The 14523-nt window shown below is 50.7% G+C and overlaps 1 protein-coding gene across 3 annotated transcripts in view; it reads right to left on the bottom strand.

Moving 5' to 3' along the window:
- PAK5 (p21 (RAC1) activated kinase 5) overlaps window positions 1–14523 on the bottom strand; it is a 211099-nt gene that overhangs the window by 2335 nt on the left and 194241 nt on the right. For all 3 annotated transcript variants that reach the window (XM_071438319.1, XM_071438345.1, XM_071438239.1), the window contains 5 exons: window positions 8874–9353; window positions 6537–6670; window positions 4703–4829; window positions 2301–2426; window positions 301–435 (listed from right to left, as the gene is read on the bottom strand). In XM_071438319.1, the coding sequence (XP_071294420.1) occupies window positions 301–435; window positions 2301–2426; window positions 4703–4829; window positions 6537–6670; window positions 8874–9353 (1002 nt within the window). The remainder of the gene's footprint in view (window positions 1–300; window positions 436–2300; window positions 2427–4702; window positions 4830–6536; window positions 6671–8873; window positions 9354–14523) is intronic.

Raw genomic sequence — 14523 nt, 5'->3', positions numbered from 1 at the left:
CACGGATGCACCAGCCCACCTGCAGCAGGGCAGTGAGCTCAGCTGCTCTGGTCCTCGGGCAGGCTGGGAAGCACAGGGCGACTGGGGCTGTGCCCAGCTCCTTTTGCCATCTCTGGGTGCAAAAGCAGTGCCAGGGTCAGGCACAAACAAGGCCGTGACCGATGGCTTCGGCCTCTCTTCCCCCCCCCAGGAGCCCTGTGTGGCACCCACTGCTCCAGTGGCCCCTTGGAGGTGAGAGTGAGGGTCTGGGTGGGCAGGGTGTGCTGGCAGTGGCAGGCCCTGGTGGCAGGGCAGGCTGACCTTGTGCGTGTCCTTGACGCGGGGCGGGAGGTTGTCCCGGATGCGGCGCATGGCCTGCAGCGGCGGCTCGTTGAAGTACGGCGGCTCCCCGTCGATCATCTCCATCACCATGATGCCCAGGGACCAGATGTCCACCTGCAACAGCACAGGGCTCAGGGGCACTGCTGCACTGCACTGGCTCCTGCTGCTGCCTGCCCGGCCAGCACCAGCTCCACCCATCGCTCTTTTTTACCAGCCAGCCATGGCTTTCCTTCTGCCAGTGAGGGCCTGGCAGACCAGGCCAGCAGGGGCTCACAATCCAGGCTCTGCAGCTGCCTCAGGTGCTGCCCACTGGAAGCTGCACCCTTGGAGAGGCTGTGTCCTGCTGCCCTGCATTCCAGCTGCTCTGACCTGCACTGAGCGCCCCCCTAGGCCGGCCCTGCAGCTGCTGGAGAGCAGGGAACACTTCAGCTGCTGTGGAATCACTTACTCTGTTCCCCTGGAGCTGAAAGACTATGGGAACTCCATTCCAGAGCCCGAGGCAAATGCAAGCACTCACTACAGCCAGGCTTGTTTACAGCCAGCACAGGTAGCACATTATGTAACACCTTTGGAAAGTGATTCAGCTCCAGCTCAAAAAAACCACTTTTTTTTTCTTTTCTTAGTCCTGGCCTGCTGCAGAGCTGCTTCAGAATCCCAGTCCTCTGATGACTGTAATTCCTGTCGTTTGCCAACCCAAATACAGCCAGGGCCAGTTCATTCTGCTTTTGCTCTTTTGCCAACATGATCCTTTAGCTTAAATCCTTTTTTTTTCCCTTTCCCTTCTGGTGGGGAAACTTCATGCAAGCCTAAGTTCAGCCACTTTATAATCCCCCTAAGCTTTTAATGGGCTAATAATAGTTGATGCTATTATCTCTGGAATGTCTTCTCCAGCAGCACAGATCCTGGGTGGAGAGCAGTGCCTGCAGGGTGCTCATACTGTGCCGTGCCAGAGCAGTGTGAGGATGGAGCAGCTCCTGCTCATCTCATCTCCCTTCCCTGAGCACATCTGTATTTGTAGATGTGTTCTGTGCAGGTACGTGCAGTGAAGCTGTGTGTGGCCATCCCGAGTCCTGCCTCTGCTGGCTGCCAGGGCCGAGCTCTGCAGCAGCTGTGTCCCTGCAGGGGAGGGTGTGTCACTGTCACCGGGTCCCCTCTGTCACTCACAGCTGCCTGTGCACGGGCTGTGGCACTGCAGAGCTCCCTCCTTGCCGGGCTCCTCTGAAGGCTTCCAGTGAAACGTGTGCCTTGCCTCTCCCAGAACATCAGGCAGTGCCTGAAACAGCTCCCACAGAGGGGCTTTTCCCACCCGCGTGTCCCAGCTGATGCCAGCAATGACTGCAAGGAAGGAGCCCATGGATGGAGAGCAGTCCTACCACAGAGGGTGGAGGTGCAGCCCACCCAGCTGGCCCCGGGTGCTGCCCTGGCTCTCCTCTCCTCCGGGGGGGGGCAAGGGCAGGATGAGGGCAGAGTGGCCCTGGCACACACTGGTGGCACTGGGCTGGGCAGGGGGTGTGTGAGGTGGCTGCTGCTTTGGCACAGGCAGCAGGGCACACCTGTGAGTGCAGCTCCAGCCTGCAGGCTCGGTGTTCAACAGCAGCACGGGGCCCTTCACAGTGTGCAAATGGGGGCACTTCCCTTCACTGCAGCACCCCAAGCTCAAATATGTAAAAGCACTGCACTGCTGGGAGTGCTGAATGGAGTTGTTATTTAATAACTCCATCCTGGGGAAACACTTCCAAACCAGGCTCGATGCTGCACTCTGGGGCAAACGGAATCACTGCTATTTAGCACAGCTGTGCACATGTTCCTGACCTGCACAGCTCTGACACAGCTCCACGGGGCTGGGATATGCCTCCTGCAGTGCCTGCTGTGCTCACCTGGCTGCTGCAGGGACTTGGGATATCCCCTCTGGAGTGTCCTGTGCCCAGCTCAGTGCCACAGGGAGCTGGGATAACCCCTCTGGAGTGTCCTGTGCTCACCTCAGTGCCGTAGGGCAGGCGGGATATCACCTCTGGTGCCATCCAATAGGGTGTCCCAACCAGGGACTTCCTCCTGGGGACCTCCTTTGACACTTGGGCACAGAACCCAAAGTCAGACAATTTTATCTGTGAAAAGAAGAAGAAAAAGCCCCTCCTGAGTAACAGGACAGCAGCCCAGCTCTGGAGGAGGGGCTGGGATGGGAGCCCAGCCTGAGGAACACACAGCTCATTAAAATGAAGGGGAGATGGAGGAGGGTGGCACTGGTGCTCATTCCTGATGTCATCTGTCACAGCCCATTGCCTCTCCACCAGCAAAGGATGGGGAGGTGATAGATGGCTTATAACATTTAAAAATAAAGGAAAACAAAATATTCCAAACAGAACTCCCATGCTTGTAGTTATATACATGTGATACCCAGTAATACACATATCCCAAGTGACACCCACCCCACTCCTTTTTATCACCCACAGAAAATAAACCCCTTCCAAGGGTCTGCCAGGCCCAGGACTCCCACTGTGGGTGTCACTGAAGGAGCTGCCATCTCTGGGCAGCAGGAGAGCGGAGCTGGAGGAGGCAGGGAAGGGTACAGGACTCCTTGCCAAAGAGTGAACCTGTTCCCTTTGCTGGCAGCTTGGGAATCAGTGCTGTCCTTGAGCAGCTGTGGCAGTGACCTGAAATAGAAATTATGGGATACACGAGCACTCCCGAGAGCAGCTCCTGCTGCATCATGTGCCTGGCTCACACTTTTATGACTGTTTTTTTTTAACAACAAAAATTATGGAAAATTATCACCTCCCCCTCTCTGTCGCTGTACAATGCCAAGGTGAAAGTTCCACAACAAGCTGGTCTGAGGGTTGGTGGCATCACCCCCTTCCAGAAACAGCTTGATCCTTAAGGCTAAAGTCTTTTCTTTTACCCCTCCAAGTACTTACTTGGAGGCCTGGAAGCTCTCCAAGGGATGTTCCTGGATATTTTCCTGACCTCCATCACTGCCCAGTCCAATGGTGACCCATGGCCCAGGTCCCCAGGCTGTGTATCCCATCAAGTACTCCATGTCTGGGGATACAGAGGGAGCCCAAACAGCCCCAGGACAGCTGGAGTGGGAAGCTGCATAAATCCCTGCATTGTGTAGACTTATTGTCAGCACTCACTTTTGGATTCAGCACAGACATTACTTTTTTAAAAAGATACGGATATTATTTTTAACAGAATTATGAAATGATTGTTGGTATTTCTAAAACAAAGCAAATAATAGCCAAGTGCTCCACGCTAAATGTATTTTTCAGTTTACAGGATGAAGAATGGAAGAAATAATGCATATTTTGGAAGCAGAGCCCAATCTTCTTTTGTAGGAGCACAAGAGGTTTTGCATATCTATTGCTCATTGGAGTACATAAAAGATGAGGATTTTCTAAAAAAAGATAATTGCACAACACAGCCATGAAGAAATCTGCAATGCAGATAATAAGGACTGGAGTAATGAGTATAATGAGGCACTGTATGCAGATCCTGAGCACAGATCAGATGTTATTCCAGCAACATGAACTGAAATCACAACTGAACAACTCCTGCACACGTGGGATTGGCTTTCCTTGACAGGATTAAGAGGAGCAGCCTGTGGCTGCAGCAGGAAGGAAATCCCTCTCCCTTGGCAAGTGGGCATCAAATTGGACAGGCCAGCCTTTGGCTACTGAGTCAGACCAGGCCTGGGGAGCCAAGAGCTTCACCTGGGGAAGGGGAAGGTCTGGATCTGCTGCCAAACCAAAGCTCTTGGGCTCAGTCCAACCCTCAGGTCTTGCCTTAGACAGGTGTGTAAGGCCAGTGGAGCAACCCTAATTTTTTTGTGTGCAAACCATGTTTTGTTTAGTGAGCAAGCCTTGTCAGCATTCTGTCCCCTTCTCCCCCTGCTCATTAACAAAACAAAGGCACAGCAAGTAACGTACATGGAAGTGTGGGATAGATTTTATCAAGCATCTTAAAAGTGTGAAAGCTACTCTTACCATCTGGGGAGGATTTCAGCAGTGATGCAGATTATTTCCTATTTGCATAGATTGATGCTGGCCTCCCAGCCAGCTTGGGGAAGCAGAGGACATGTACTGAAACTGCTGAGTAAATGATAACTAAGTGTGCTAAAAAGAAAGTGTTTTTGAAAGGCATCTGTAGACCCAAAGAGAGGTCTCCCATCACCAGATCATCATCTTTACTGCCACTGCCTCTGAGGCTCCATTCCTCCGCAGGACTCTGCCTGCAGCACAGATGCCAATCACCGGTGAGGCCAGGCCCGTGTTTCTTGGCTTCAGCTTCTCCCCCGAGTCATCCCCCCCTCCCCGGGCTCTCCCTGTGTGTCACCGGCACCCGCCGTGGCAGTGCCGCTGCCAGGCCTGGCGCAGCGCAGGCTCACCCTGCCGTCGCTGGTGAGCAGGATGGAGTCGCTCTTGATGTCGCGGTGGATGACGCCCTGGTGGTGCAGGTAGGACAGGGCGCGCAGCACGGACACGCACACCGTGGCGATCTGCTCCTCGTTCATCCTGCAAGGATAGCACACACACACACACAGAGCTCAGCCTGGGCAGGGGACAGGCACCGCCTCCAGCACAGCCCTGGCCGGGAGATCTGCCTGCAGCACCTCTGGGCCATCTCTGCTCCTGGTTCTGCGAGCTGAGCCGTGGGGACCAGCCCTGCAGCGAGCTCTGCATTACTGTCAACAGCCGGGTGTGCCATGTGCTGGGGTCTCGGGGAAAGCACAGAAATCTCCCTCTGGGAAATCACAGAAATGCCTTATTTACAGTAAGCTCGCTGCTTGCCAAGCAGGCTTCGCTACTGGGATGGGAACAGGTGTGGAATAAATATGAGGAAAAGCACCCTTAATTGTGTAGGCAAAACATCAGGCCCTGGGTTGTAGCTCTTTGAGAGCACTTTCATGCCTTCCTATAAAAATATTCTGGGTATTTCAGCAGAAAAACAAACAAGAGTCCTCATTTCTGTGCACAGCTGAAAAACCCCATTCTGGGGTCATTCTCTGAGCTACAGTGCAATGCCTGGGATGGGCTGGGCACCCTGGTGCCACTGTCCCATCCCTGATGTCCCCAGCATCTCTTTTACACAGCAAAAGAACACCTGTGGAGATTTCTGCTTTAATTTGTGTGCCATTTGCAGATTTTAGCAGGATCTTTGAGGGAAGGTCATGCAATGTAAAAAAAATCAAAACACCCAACAGATTAAGAAAAGACTGTTTTGAGTTAAAAATAGATGACAGCTCTTAAGATGTGGTGTCCTGGGAACATCTGTTTGCTGTCAAACTTCTGTCAGAAACATCCAAGATAGAGCTTTTAATCGTTTGGCAAATACTTGCAATACTGTGATTTATTTCAGCACATAAGCTAAGGTAACACTCAAAAGTAAAACACCTGTGTTCTAACTCTTGGTAGGATCTAAGAGCACCATTTAACTTGGAGAGAACACAAATTTTCTCATTTACAATTCCCTGCTTTTGTTCTTGCTCCCCTAAATATTCTCCCACTAGTTTGGTGTGGAAATTCTAATTTTCTTTCATTCAAGAAGAAATTAAATAAAGAATCCCTCTTCCCTGTCTCATTTTATCCAGCTTATCAGAAGCAGATGAGCAAAGAGCAGGTGGAAAGAGGGCTGTAAAATCTAATGTCTCCCCTCAGAAGAGGCAGAGCAGTTCCATACACTGCAGCTCTTGTGCTGGCTAATTTCCTACTTTAAAGGTGGGATATTAACTGAAATATGGGAATGTGCTCCACCATAAGCACAAAATATTCTGACATAAAAATACTTTTCCCCTTATATTTTGGGCTTGGTTTGCAGATAACCTTTGTGAGGAGAAATCACCCTTAGAGCAGACGTGGTTATGACAGCAACCCCAACAATACCGATCACCAAACAGGGAAAAGAACTTTTTTTTTGGTTTTTTTCCGTTTTAGGAAGTAATGGATAAGAGCTGTGTTGGTGCTAAACCACCTCCCAAAGTGTAGCAGATCCCCATCCCCACCAGGCCCTCCCAGGTGTTTCTTTCCCTTTGGTTCAGCAAATGTTGCTGCTCCCAGGAGTTCACCTGCCCCTCTGGTCACTGATGGTGGCACAGCGAGCATGCTAGGAATGGGTTCAGTTCCAGGACACATAAAATGCCTGGTCTCTGTTCTGTAAGTGTTTCTGTGTGTGTTGTGTGCAGTTTGCCGTCTGTGTGCCCAGCCCAGCCCAGCCCAGCCCACCTGGTGTGAGTGACGATGTCGGTCAGGGCGCCGCCCTCCAGGAACTCCATCACCACCCAGAGCTCGTCCCCCACCAGGTAACTGTTGTACATGTCCACCACGTTCTCGTGGTGGTAATCCCTCATGATCACCACCTGCAGGGGCACAAAGGGACAGCTGCCAGTGCCACAGGCTCCAGTGACACTTGTTGAGACCTTTGTCACCAGTGCTGAGGGAAGGATCTGCAATGAATCGCATCCTCCCTCATCCTTACGCCCGCGCATGAACAACATCAGAATATGTACATAAAACCATCAGTCCCTGTAAATGCATCAGGGGGAAAAAAGAATCTCTAGTTGATAGAGTATAAACAGTAGATAATTGTTTTATTTCAGCCTGCAGGAACAGACCTGTTTAATTGTTTTTTTATTGCCAATTGCTTTCAGTACAAGAGATTCTTTTTTTGACCTGATCAATCCCTCAATACATCAAAGTCATTTTTATCACGTAGTGAATGGTACTTTGCATAGATTTTCAACAGAATGCTGGAGTAAGGCCCCAGAAAACTCACTCAGAGAGACTTTTAAAAGGCTTACTACTGCTTTTTGTGTATTCTGAGTTTGAGACATGGGAGAAATACCAACAAGAAATTCTCAAGAGATCAAACAACAAAAAACTTCACTGGCAACTTAAGAAAAATCAGAGAACTTTGGTAAAAGGTTTTGTGCAACACTGAATCCATGTAAAACACTTCTCAAAGCCCATTAACTTGGCCCATTAATCTTGGCAAACTGTAAGCTTTTAATTAGATTTTAAGTTAAATTTTAAGTTACTCAAAAATTCCGAAAAGAGAGAAGAATAGAAAACACATAGAAAGGGACACACAGAGCCACCAAGCCCTGGGTTCCAGCACAGCTCAGAAAGTCCAAGGAAAAGTTGAATACCCCTTGGCCTTGCTGGGCCCTTCCCCTGGCGGGACCTGCAGCCATTTGGCCACTGTGGGGCTGGGCAGGGCTCCAGGGGCAGGTGTGGAGGAAGCTCTGTCCTCAGAGTGCCAGGGATGCCAGGTAGCAGGGCACTGCCCTGCCAGGGCAATGCCAGACCTTCCCCTGCCCCCACAAAAATGCACCCCAAAGGGACTGCCCAGAACTGGCACCACAGTGAGGGCAGCCCAGCCAGGACAGTGCCCGTGACCTCAGGGGACTGAGGGTGCCAGAGTGGCAAGCACGAGAGAGAGAGAACAGCCAGGCAAGGCTCCACCACAGACAGACAGAGGGGCTCCATCCCTGCTGCAAGAGATTTTCAGATGGCACGAGTGACTGGAGCGTGGCAGGGAAGCAGCTTGGTGCTGCACAGCATGCAGGACCTGCTTCAAGCTGTCACTGCTCAAGGGATGCTCAGTTAGAGCCAGCACAGCCTCCAGCAGAGGCAAAGCCAAGCCCAAATAACAGCACAGTCCTGCACTGTGTAAAGAAGAACAAGGGGAAGTTTGCTGTTTAATATTGTAATTAAAAAATGGGATGTTTTAAAGAATGCAGTCTGTCATGTGCTGAGGGAAGACACACAGTGTATAGGAAACAAAATATAGAATTAAAAGGTTCATTCTCACAGGAGACTTCCTTGGGAGTGTTTTTGGTATTGATCAGATATTTACAAGTGATCTCAAAAAGGGAGCAGTGAACACAGCCCACCAGATGCTTTAAGGGAGTAAGAAGTTAAAAAAAGGAGAAACTCTTCAAGTTGCAGAAGGTACTCTCAAGCCCCAAATAAACTGGGTGAAAAAATGGCAAATGAAAACCAGTGCTCTGAAATTTAAAATAACATACAGAGGGAAAACAGTCTCCCATAAGCAGCTGTGGGCTCTGAGCTGGCTGCAAGCACTCAGGAGAGGAGTTGTGGGAATTAACACAGATAGTTCCATGGAAAAGGACTCACAGCTCTTAGTACCATCCAGAAAGCCCAGGGAGCATTGATGGTTAGGAGAGGAAGGAGGGAGGAAACAAACAGCACGTGTATGCCAGAAATACAGCACACACTCTGGAATAGCCTGGTTAGTTTGGATCCTCCCTCCTGGAATAATCAACTGTGCCAGGAGACAGAAAAGGCAGCAGGGCCATGTCTGAGCAGCTGACACACTGCACGGACCAGCTGATACATCTCTCAGCTGTTTCCTGGGACAGCACCAGAGGTTTCAAGCCTGGAGGAGAAGTGGCTGACTTGAAACTGGAATGGCTACACAATATTTACACAAGCACAGACGTGTGTGGGACTCCTCACCTCGTTTGGAAAGGTATGAATGTGGCTCCTCGTGTCTCCTGCCGAACCCAAAAAGCCCAAGGCACCCCCAAGGCCCCGTACCTCATTGAAGAGCAGCTCCCTCCTCTGCTGCTTCCTGAGGTCCATCTTCTTGACAGCCACCTGCTTGCCCGAGTGGCGCTCGGTGGCGATGCACACGATGCCCGTGGAGCCCTCGCCGATCTTGAGGAAGCTGTCCAGGTACTCGCGGGGGTCCCCGGGGCTCACCACCAGCTGCAGGGCGGCGCGGAACTGCTCGTGGGACACCCTGGAGGGCGCCTGCTCCGAGCACGAGCCCCAGCTGGGCGGGGGGTACGCGCCCGGCGCCAGGCTGGGGGAGCCGGGGTACGAGCCCGGGGACGCGTACGGGGAGCCGGGCTGCTGCAGGTGGGGAGCCTTGTGGTACAGCAGGGGGTACTGGTAGCTGCTGCCCGAGTAGCTGCCCTTGCTCTGGCTCTGAGGTAGCTTGGCTGGGCCCCGGGGGTAGGTGTCCGAGCCGCAGAGCGGCGGGCTCACCACCAGCTGCGCTCGGTCATAATCCACCTGCAAGGCACACACAGACACTGAGGCTGGGAACAGCTCCTTCCTTCCTTCCTCCCTGCCCTGCCCCTCCATCCGTCTCCAGCCCCCTGGAGGGCCCAGCAGAGCTGGCACAGCGTGCTGCCACACTGCACCCCCTCTGCTCAGCACGGCCCTGCTGCCCAGGCTGGGCAGGGATTTCCACACCATGGAGGGCTGCAGTGCCCTCAGCACACACAGGACATCTCCTCTGCACCCCTGCTCTGTTCTTCTGTCCGGGTACCTGTTTGGGCATTCCAGAGTCTTTGCTGAATCACAGAATGGCCTGCACTGGAAGGGATCTATGCTTTAAAAAGTGTATCTGCTCTGCATCTGCAGTGCCCTGCAGGCTCTCTGGGCCATTTCCTGCAAGACTCCATCCCTGTCACATCCATAAAACTCGCCCTCTAGCAAATTTCAGTCTGTGTCTTACCAGTACCTGCATTTTGATTCTCGGCTCTTAGCCTTGTCTTACATTTTTCTGCAGCAATTCAGGGATAACCCAACCCATTCTTGTGGAGATGGTGGTACCCTAAAATCCCTGTCATCTCCTGTCTTGCCATGCTGCCAGCTGTTGTCTGAGTGACTGCTTACGTGAGTTTGATGAGGAGCCTAATTCAATTCACCATTTCTTAAATCATTTTCCACAGCGACACACTACTTAACTGCAGTGTCACAAAACTGCTAATTTTCATCTGAAATCAGAGAAAATCGCAAAGGAAATTATCCCAATGGGAAGCCTGGCTCATTTGTAGGTTCCTTTCTATTTTTTGTATTTTCCAAGCTTCTCTAAGCTTCTTATATTGAAGGCTAATGAATACTCCACATTTACAAACATAATGGTTTGCTTGCTTCCATCCAAACTAAAACCCCCCCAAAAGATGTAGAACAAAAAAAAAACCTATCCAAAAACTATATTTTTTTCCTCTGGAAAAGAACATCTTCAAATTTACAATGTGTGACTCCTGACAATGTGTGGAGCATCTCGGGGCAGGGGGGCGGTTTGACACAGGCTCATCATGTAGCACAATTACAAATAATTATGGCAATGAGTTCATTTAATCAATCAATTTCAGTGGCAGTGCACAGGGATGGACAGAGCAGCAAACTCTACACAGCTCACGGCTGCTACTATTACTGCTGGCTGCCGGCCAGGAGTCCCTGATCCATGTTAGTTAAATGCACATTAATCTGAATTTGGCAGTGTAATCAAGGACCCAACTGAACTGTGAAATTGAATTCTGCGGTGGAACATCATTTGACCATTTTATGCTAAGACTGCAAAAAAAAAAGGAAAAAAGAAAAAGAAAAAAAAAAAAAAAATCTGCCGCAGCATCAATTTATCAGTGCGGGCTCTGCACCGCGAGGAGGAGCCTGGGGCTGGAGGCGCCTCCAGAGCAATTCTCTGCTGGCCTTTCCCAGCCCCCTGTGAGCCACCAGGGCTGCTGGGCCTGCCTTCACTCCACCAGGGCCTTGGGGGCAAGGGGGAATGCCCTGCAGAGGGGCTGCCCAGAGGCTTCCCAGCACAGCCCTAGCAGGAGGAGGGAATGCCCTGCAGAGGGGCTGCCCAGAGGCTTCCCAGCACAGCCCTAGCAGGAGGAGGGAATGCCCTGCAGAGGGGCTGCCCAGAGGCTTTCCTGGGGAGGGCTGGAGTCTGCCTCCTGCAGGGCTGACAGCCACCCACCCACCCTCCATCAGGAGCACCCAGCAGCAGCAGCAGCAGCAGCAGGGCTGTGCAGTCACCTCCCAGCGTGCTGGGGGTGCTGAGGCAGAAACCCACCCCATTACAGCATCATTTCCCTTACTCCAGCAGGCAGGGATGGCCATCAAACAGAAGGGAGTCAGACACATGAGTTTCATGAAGGACATTACATCTGCCAAATTAATTAACGTGGAGAAGTGCTCAGATGGTTTGGTGGAGGGAGGGGAAATCAATCTAACCCTGTCCTATATATCAGTGTATGTAGGGACAAATAATTTATTGCTTTGGCTGTAAATACACCATTTTCTTTATAACCACTGAGATAGGGAAAACCTGGTCTAGAAATTCAAGCTAGATAAATCCACGCTAATGAATTATTTGAGGCTTTGCCCATGTCTGGTATTTCTGAGTATGCCCCAGGCTTAACACACTGGCCAAAGAATATTCTGCAGTAGAATTTTAGAATGAACATTCAGGGGTTCAGTGTGCTTGCTAAGAGTTTTCAGAGCCTTTCTGAGGCTAGCATTGCTGCACAATGTAAAGCCACTTCCTGAATCCCAAGAAATGCTACAAGTAGTCAGGAGCTACCATGGGTAAGTCACTGAAGCTCTCCTCCAAGGCTGTGTCCTGACACAGTGCTCCACATCACAGCAAAATAAATGCACTTTACTCCACCAATCATTCCATTTCTGCTGCTGAATGCAGCCCCTACTGAATGGAAGTTCTTTAAATGCTACAAAGGAAAGAAGAAAGCAGTCCTGCACTCCTTCCAGATCAGGTCAAAGGAGCAGCCAAAGCTCTGGCACAACATTCATCATGGCACAGTGGCATCCCCCACACCTGCACAGTCTGCCAGGGGAAGGTGCAGAAGGGATGATCTGTGACCCACACTGAGACCACAGAGGCAAAGGTCTGGCTCTGGTGCTTTGCTGGGCAAAGCCCCAGGACTGCCTTTTCCACACACAGAGGTGGCAGGCAGCGCTCACACACAGCTGCTGGCTGGGAATGGGAACAGAGGGGAAAAGGAGGGGGTTTCTGACAGCAAAGGCTTGGCCCTGCCTTTGCCAGGCTGGAAATGTGCCCGTGGTACAGAGGGACACAGGGACCAGGTGAGACACCTCTGCTGCATTACAGCAGCAAAGGGGGAGCAGACATCATGGGCCCTTGAAAGAGGGACAGGACAGGGTCCCAGAGAGCTCCTCCTGTTCAAAGACAGGGGAAGGAGCTTTGAAGTAATAGGGCTTGGTGCAGAAGTTAGGAGGGCTGCCTGTGATGAAGAGGAGGGTAAAAAACCCCATGCAGAACAGAGTGGCCAAAGAGAAGCCAAGAATGAACTCGATATTGTGAGACAATACTGAGGTGGGACACCAGCTCTGTGTGGGGAGGGTGACACAGCAGACTCTGCAGCTCCATGCAGGTGTCCTGGAGCCAGTCTGCAGGACAGGAGAGCAGAGGCTGACACAGGAGTGGCTCAAAGGGAGGCAAATCCGAGCCTCTGGCTTCCTACACCTCCATGGTTCCACTGCACAGCAGTGGCCAAGCCCAGGGCAGGGCAAGGCCTCTGATGTAACAACTCTGAAATCCCTGATGATGAAACAGCGCACACATTTGACTGGTCTGACATCTCTTACCTGCAAATAATACTGAAGTAAATCTGCTTTTCACATTCACAAGCCAAAATGAACATCCTTGTTACAGGCACTTTGATGCCACACATTTGTGCCTGCAGACTTTTTCACTTACTTTTTCACCTCTTTTAATTATACTTTAAACCCAATCTCATTTGTAAAATATCTGATTTGAGATCTGACTCTCATTTAGTAAGCTCATTTGATGAACCATTATTTTACTAATGCCTCCTTGAAAAGAAGATTCTTCAGCAATCATCCAAGACAAGAAACTCCTATTCACCTGCAGGAGCTGTGGACAGGTTTGGGAATTGAACTGCTGCATTTAACAGTGAATCATCAAGTTTCAATACACCAAGGCTGTAGGAGTGGTTTTGATGCTCTGAGGAGAGGAGCAGCTCACAATGAATCTTGCACAGAGGCATATATTTTTTTCAAGGAAAGTTGTTACTGCATTTTAATGGGGTATTTTTCAAAGTGCTGGAATCCTATAGTAAGCACCTGTGTCTTCTGCCCTACTGATTGGTGTAAAACTGGCAGAAGCAGGTGCTACAGGGTCTCTACATTTCTGGATTTGCCCTCCTCTTTTCTAAACTCTGACAAAATGACTGCTCTCAGTAAAGGAAATGGCAGCTAACCCAGCCCAGATTTTCCTCCCAGCTTCCAGAATCCACACTGAATGCCTCACTGGTGTAACTACCACACACACTCCTCCCACCACACCCTGAGCTTTGGAAAGGCACCTAAAGAGACCTGGTGACTTTTCTGCTCCCCCCAGAGTTTGTCCTGAAGCTCCAAAGCCTGGCTCTGTGCTCCAGTGCAAAGAGGGACAAAAACTGCATTGCTCACCCTTTCCCATGGGCACTGCACCACGGTAATGGCAAAGCAGCCAGACCTAAGGAGGCACAAGACTGGCACAGCTCCAACCCAGGGATGTCAGGGATCTGCAGACCTGGCACTGCAGCAGGACACAGCCAGTAAGCAAATGCACTGCCCAGCTATCATCAGAGAGAAGAACACGTCTCACCACTGACAGTCACCCACCTCAGCATGTGAAAAGTCACAGCAACCCCAGACTTGGAAAAATGATCACCACAGTGCCCGTTGCTAGGGGAACTCAGTGATGTTCAGAGCAAACTACACTGAAAAGGCATCTCTTGCACAGCATTAGATGCTTAAGAAGGTCATCATGGTTATGCTACTAGAGGTGTGAGAAAAGCACTCTGAACTGAGCAAGTGGTCACAGCACACTGCTGCAAGCAGGGCTGGAGAGCTTGTGCAGGTCACACACTTCATGTGGCAGAGCAGGGACAGATCTGTGGAGAGGAGCAGCCTCTACATAACATGGCTGAAATGCTTTCTTGCATATCAACCCTTTTTTTAAACTACATCTAAAATGTCTTGGGTGAGGTCAGCTGCTTTGACTTCATTTCAATGCTTAAAAACAATGCAGAAGGGACTAAGCCCCTACTCTCATGAGCAGTGAGGAGCTCATAAACCTTGTAACATAAAGATGGCATAAATACAGCATAAATACTGAGATTTCAGCCTTGCACAGTAACAATTCAAACACAGAAGTATCTGATACACAAACCAGACCAGTGTCTCACCTCCTGCTATAGATCTGCTCAGGTGTAGGAACTCCTGAAGCTACAAAAAACTGCCAAAGAACTTACTGGGAATTTCAAATAAAATCCCCAGAAGATGGGCACTCCAAACCTGCCTTTCAATAAGTATCTCAAACCCAGTGGTCCCTGACATCCATTTCCAAACACCCAGGTACAGTGGGTGGGTTTCCAAGGTGCCAAGGAGCAGCCCCACAACT

Source organism: Agelaius tricolor, unplaced genomic scaffold, assembly GCF_023055355.1.
Source record: "Agelaius tricolor isolate 1412-34295 unplaced genomic scaffold, bAgeTri1.0.p SCAF_1, whole genome shotgun sequence".
NCBI classification, from domain to species: domain Eukaryota; kingdom Metazoa; phylum Chordata; class Aves; order Passeriformes; family Icteridae; genus Agelaius; species Agelaius tricolor.
Note: the sequence above shows the minus strand (reverse complement) of the source record. Positions and strands in the feature narration are given on the sequence as shown.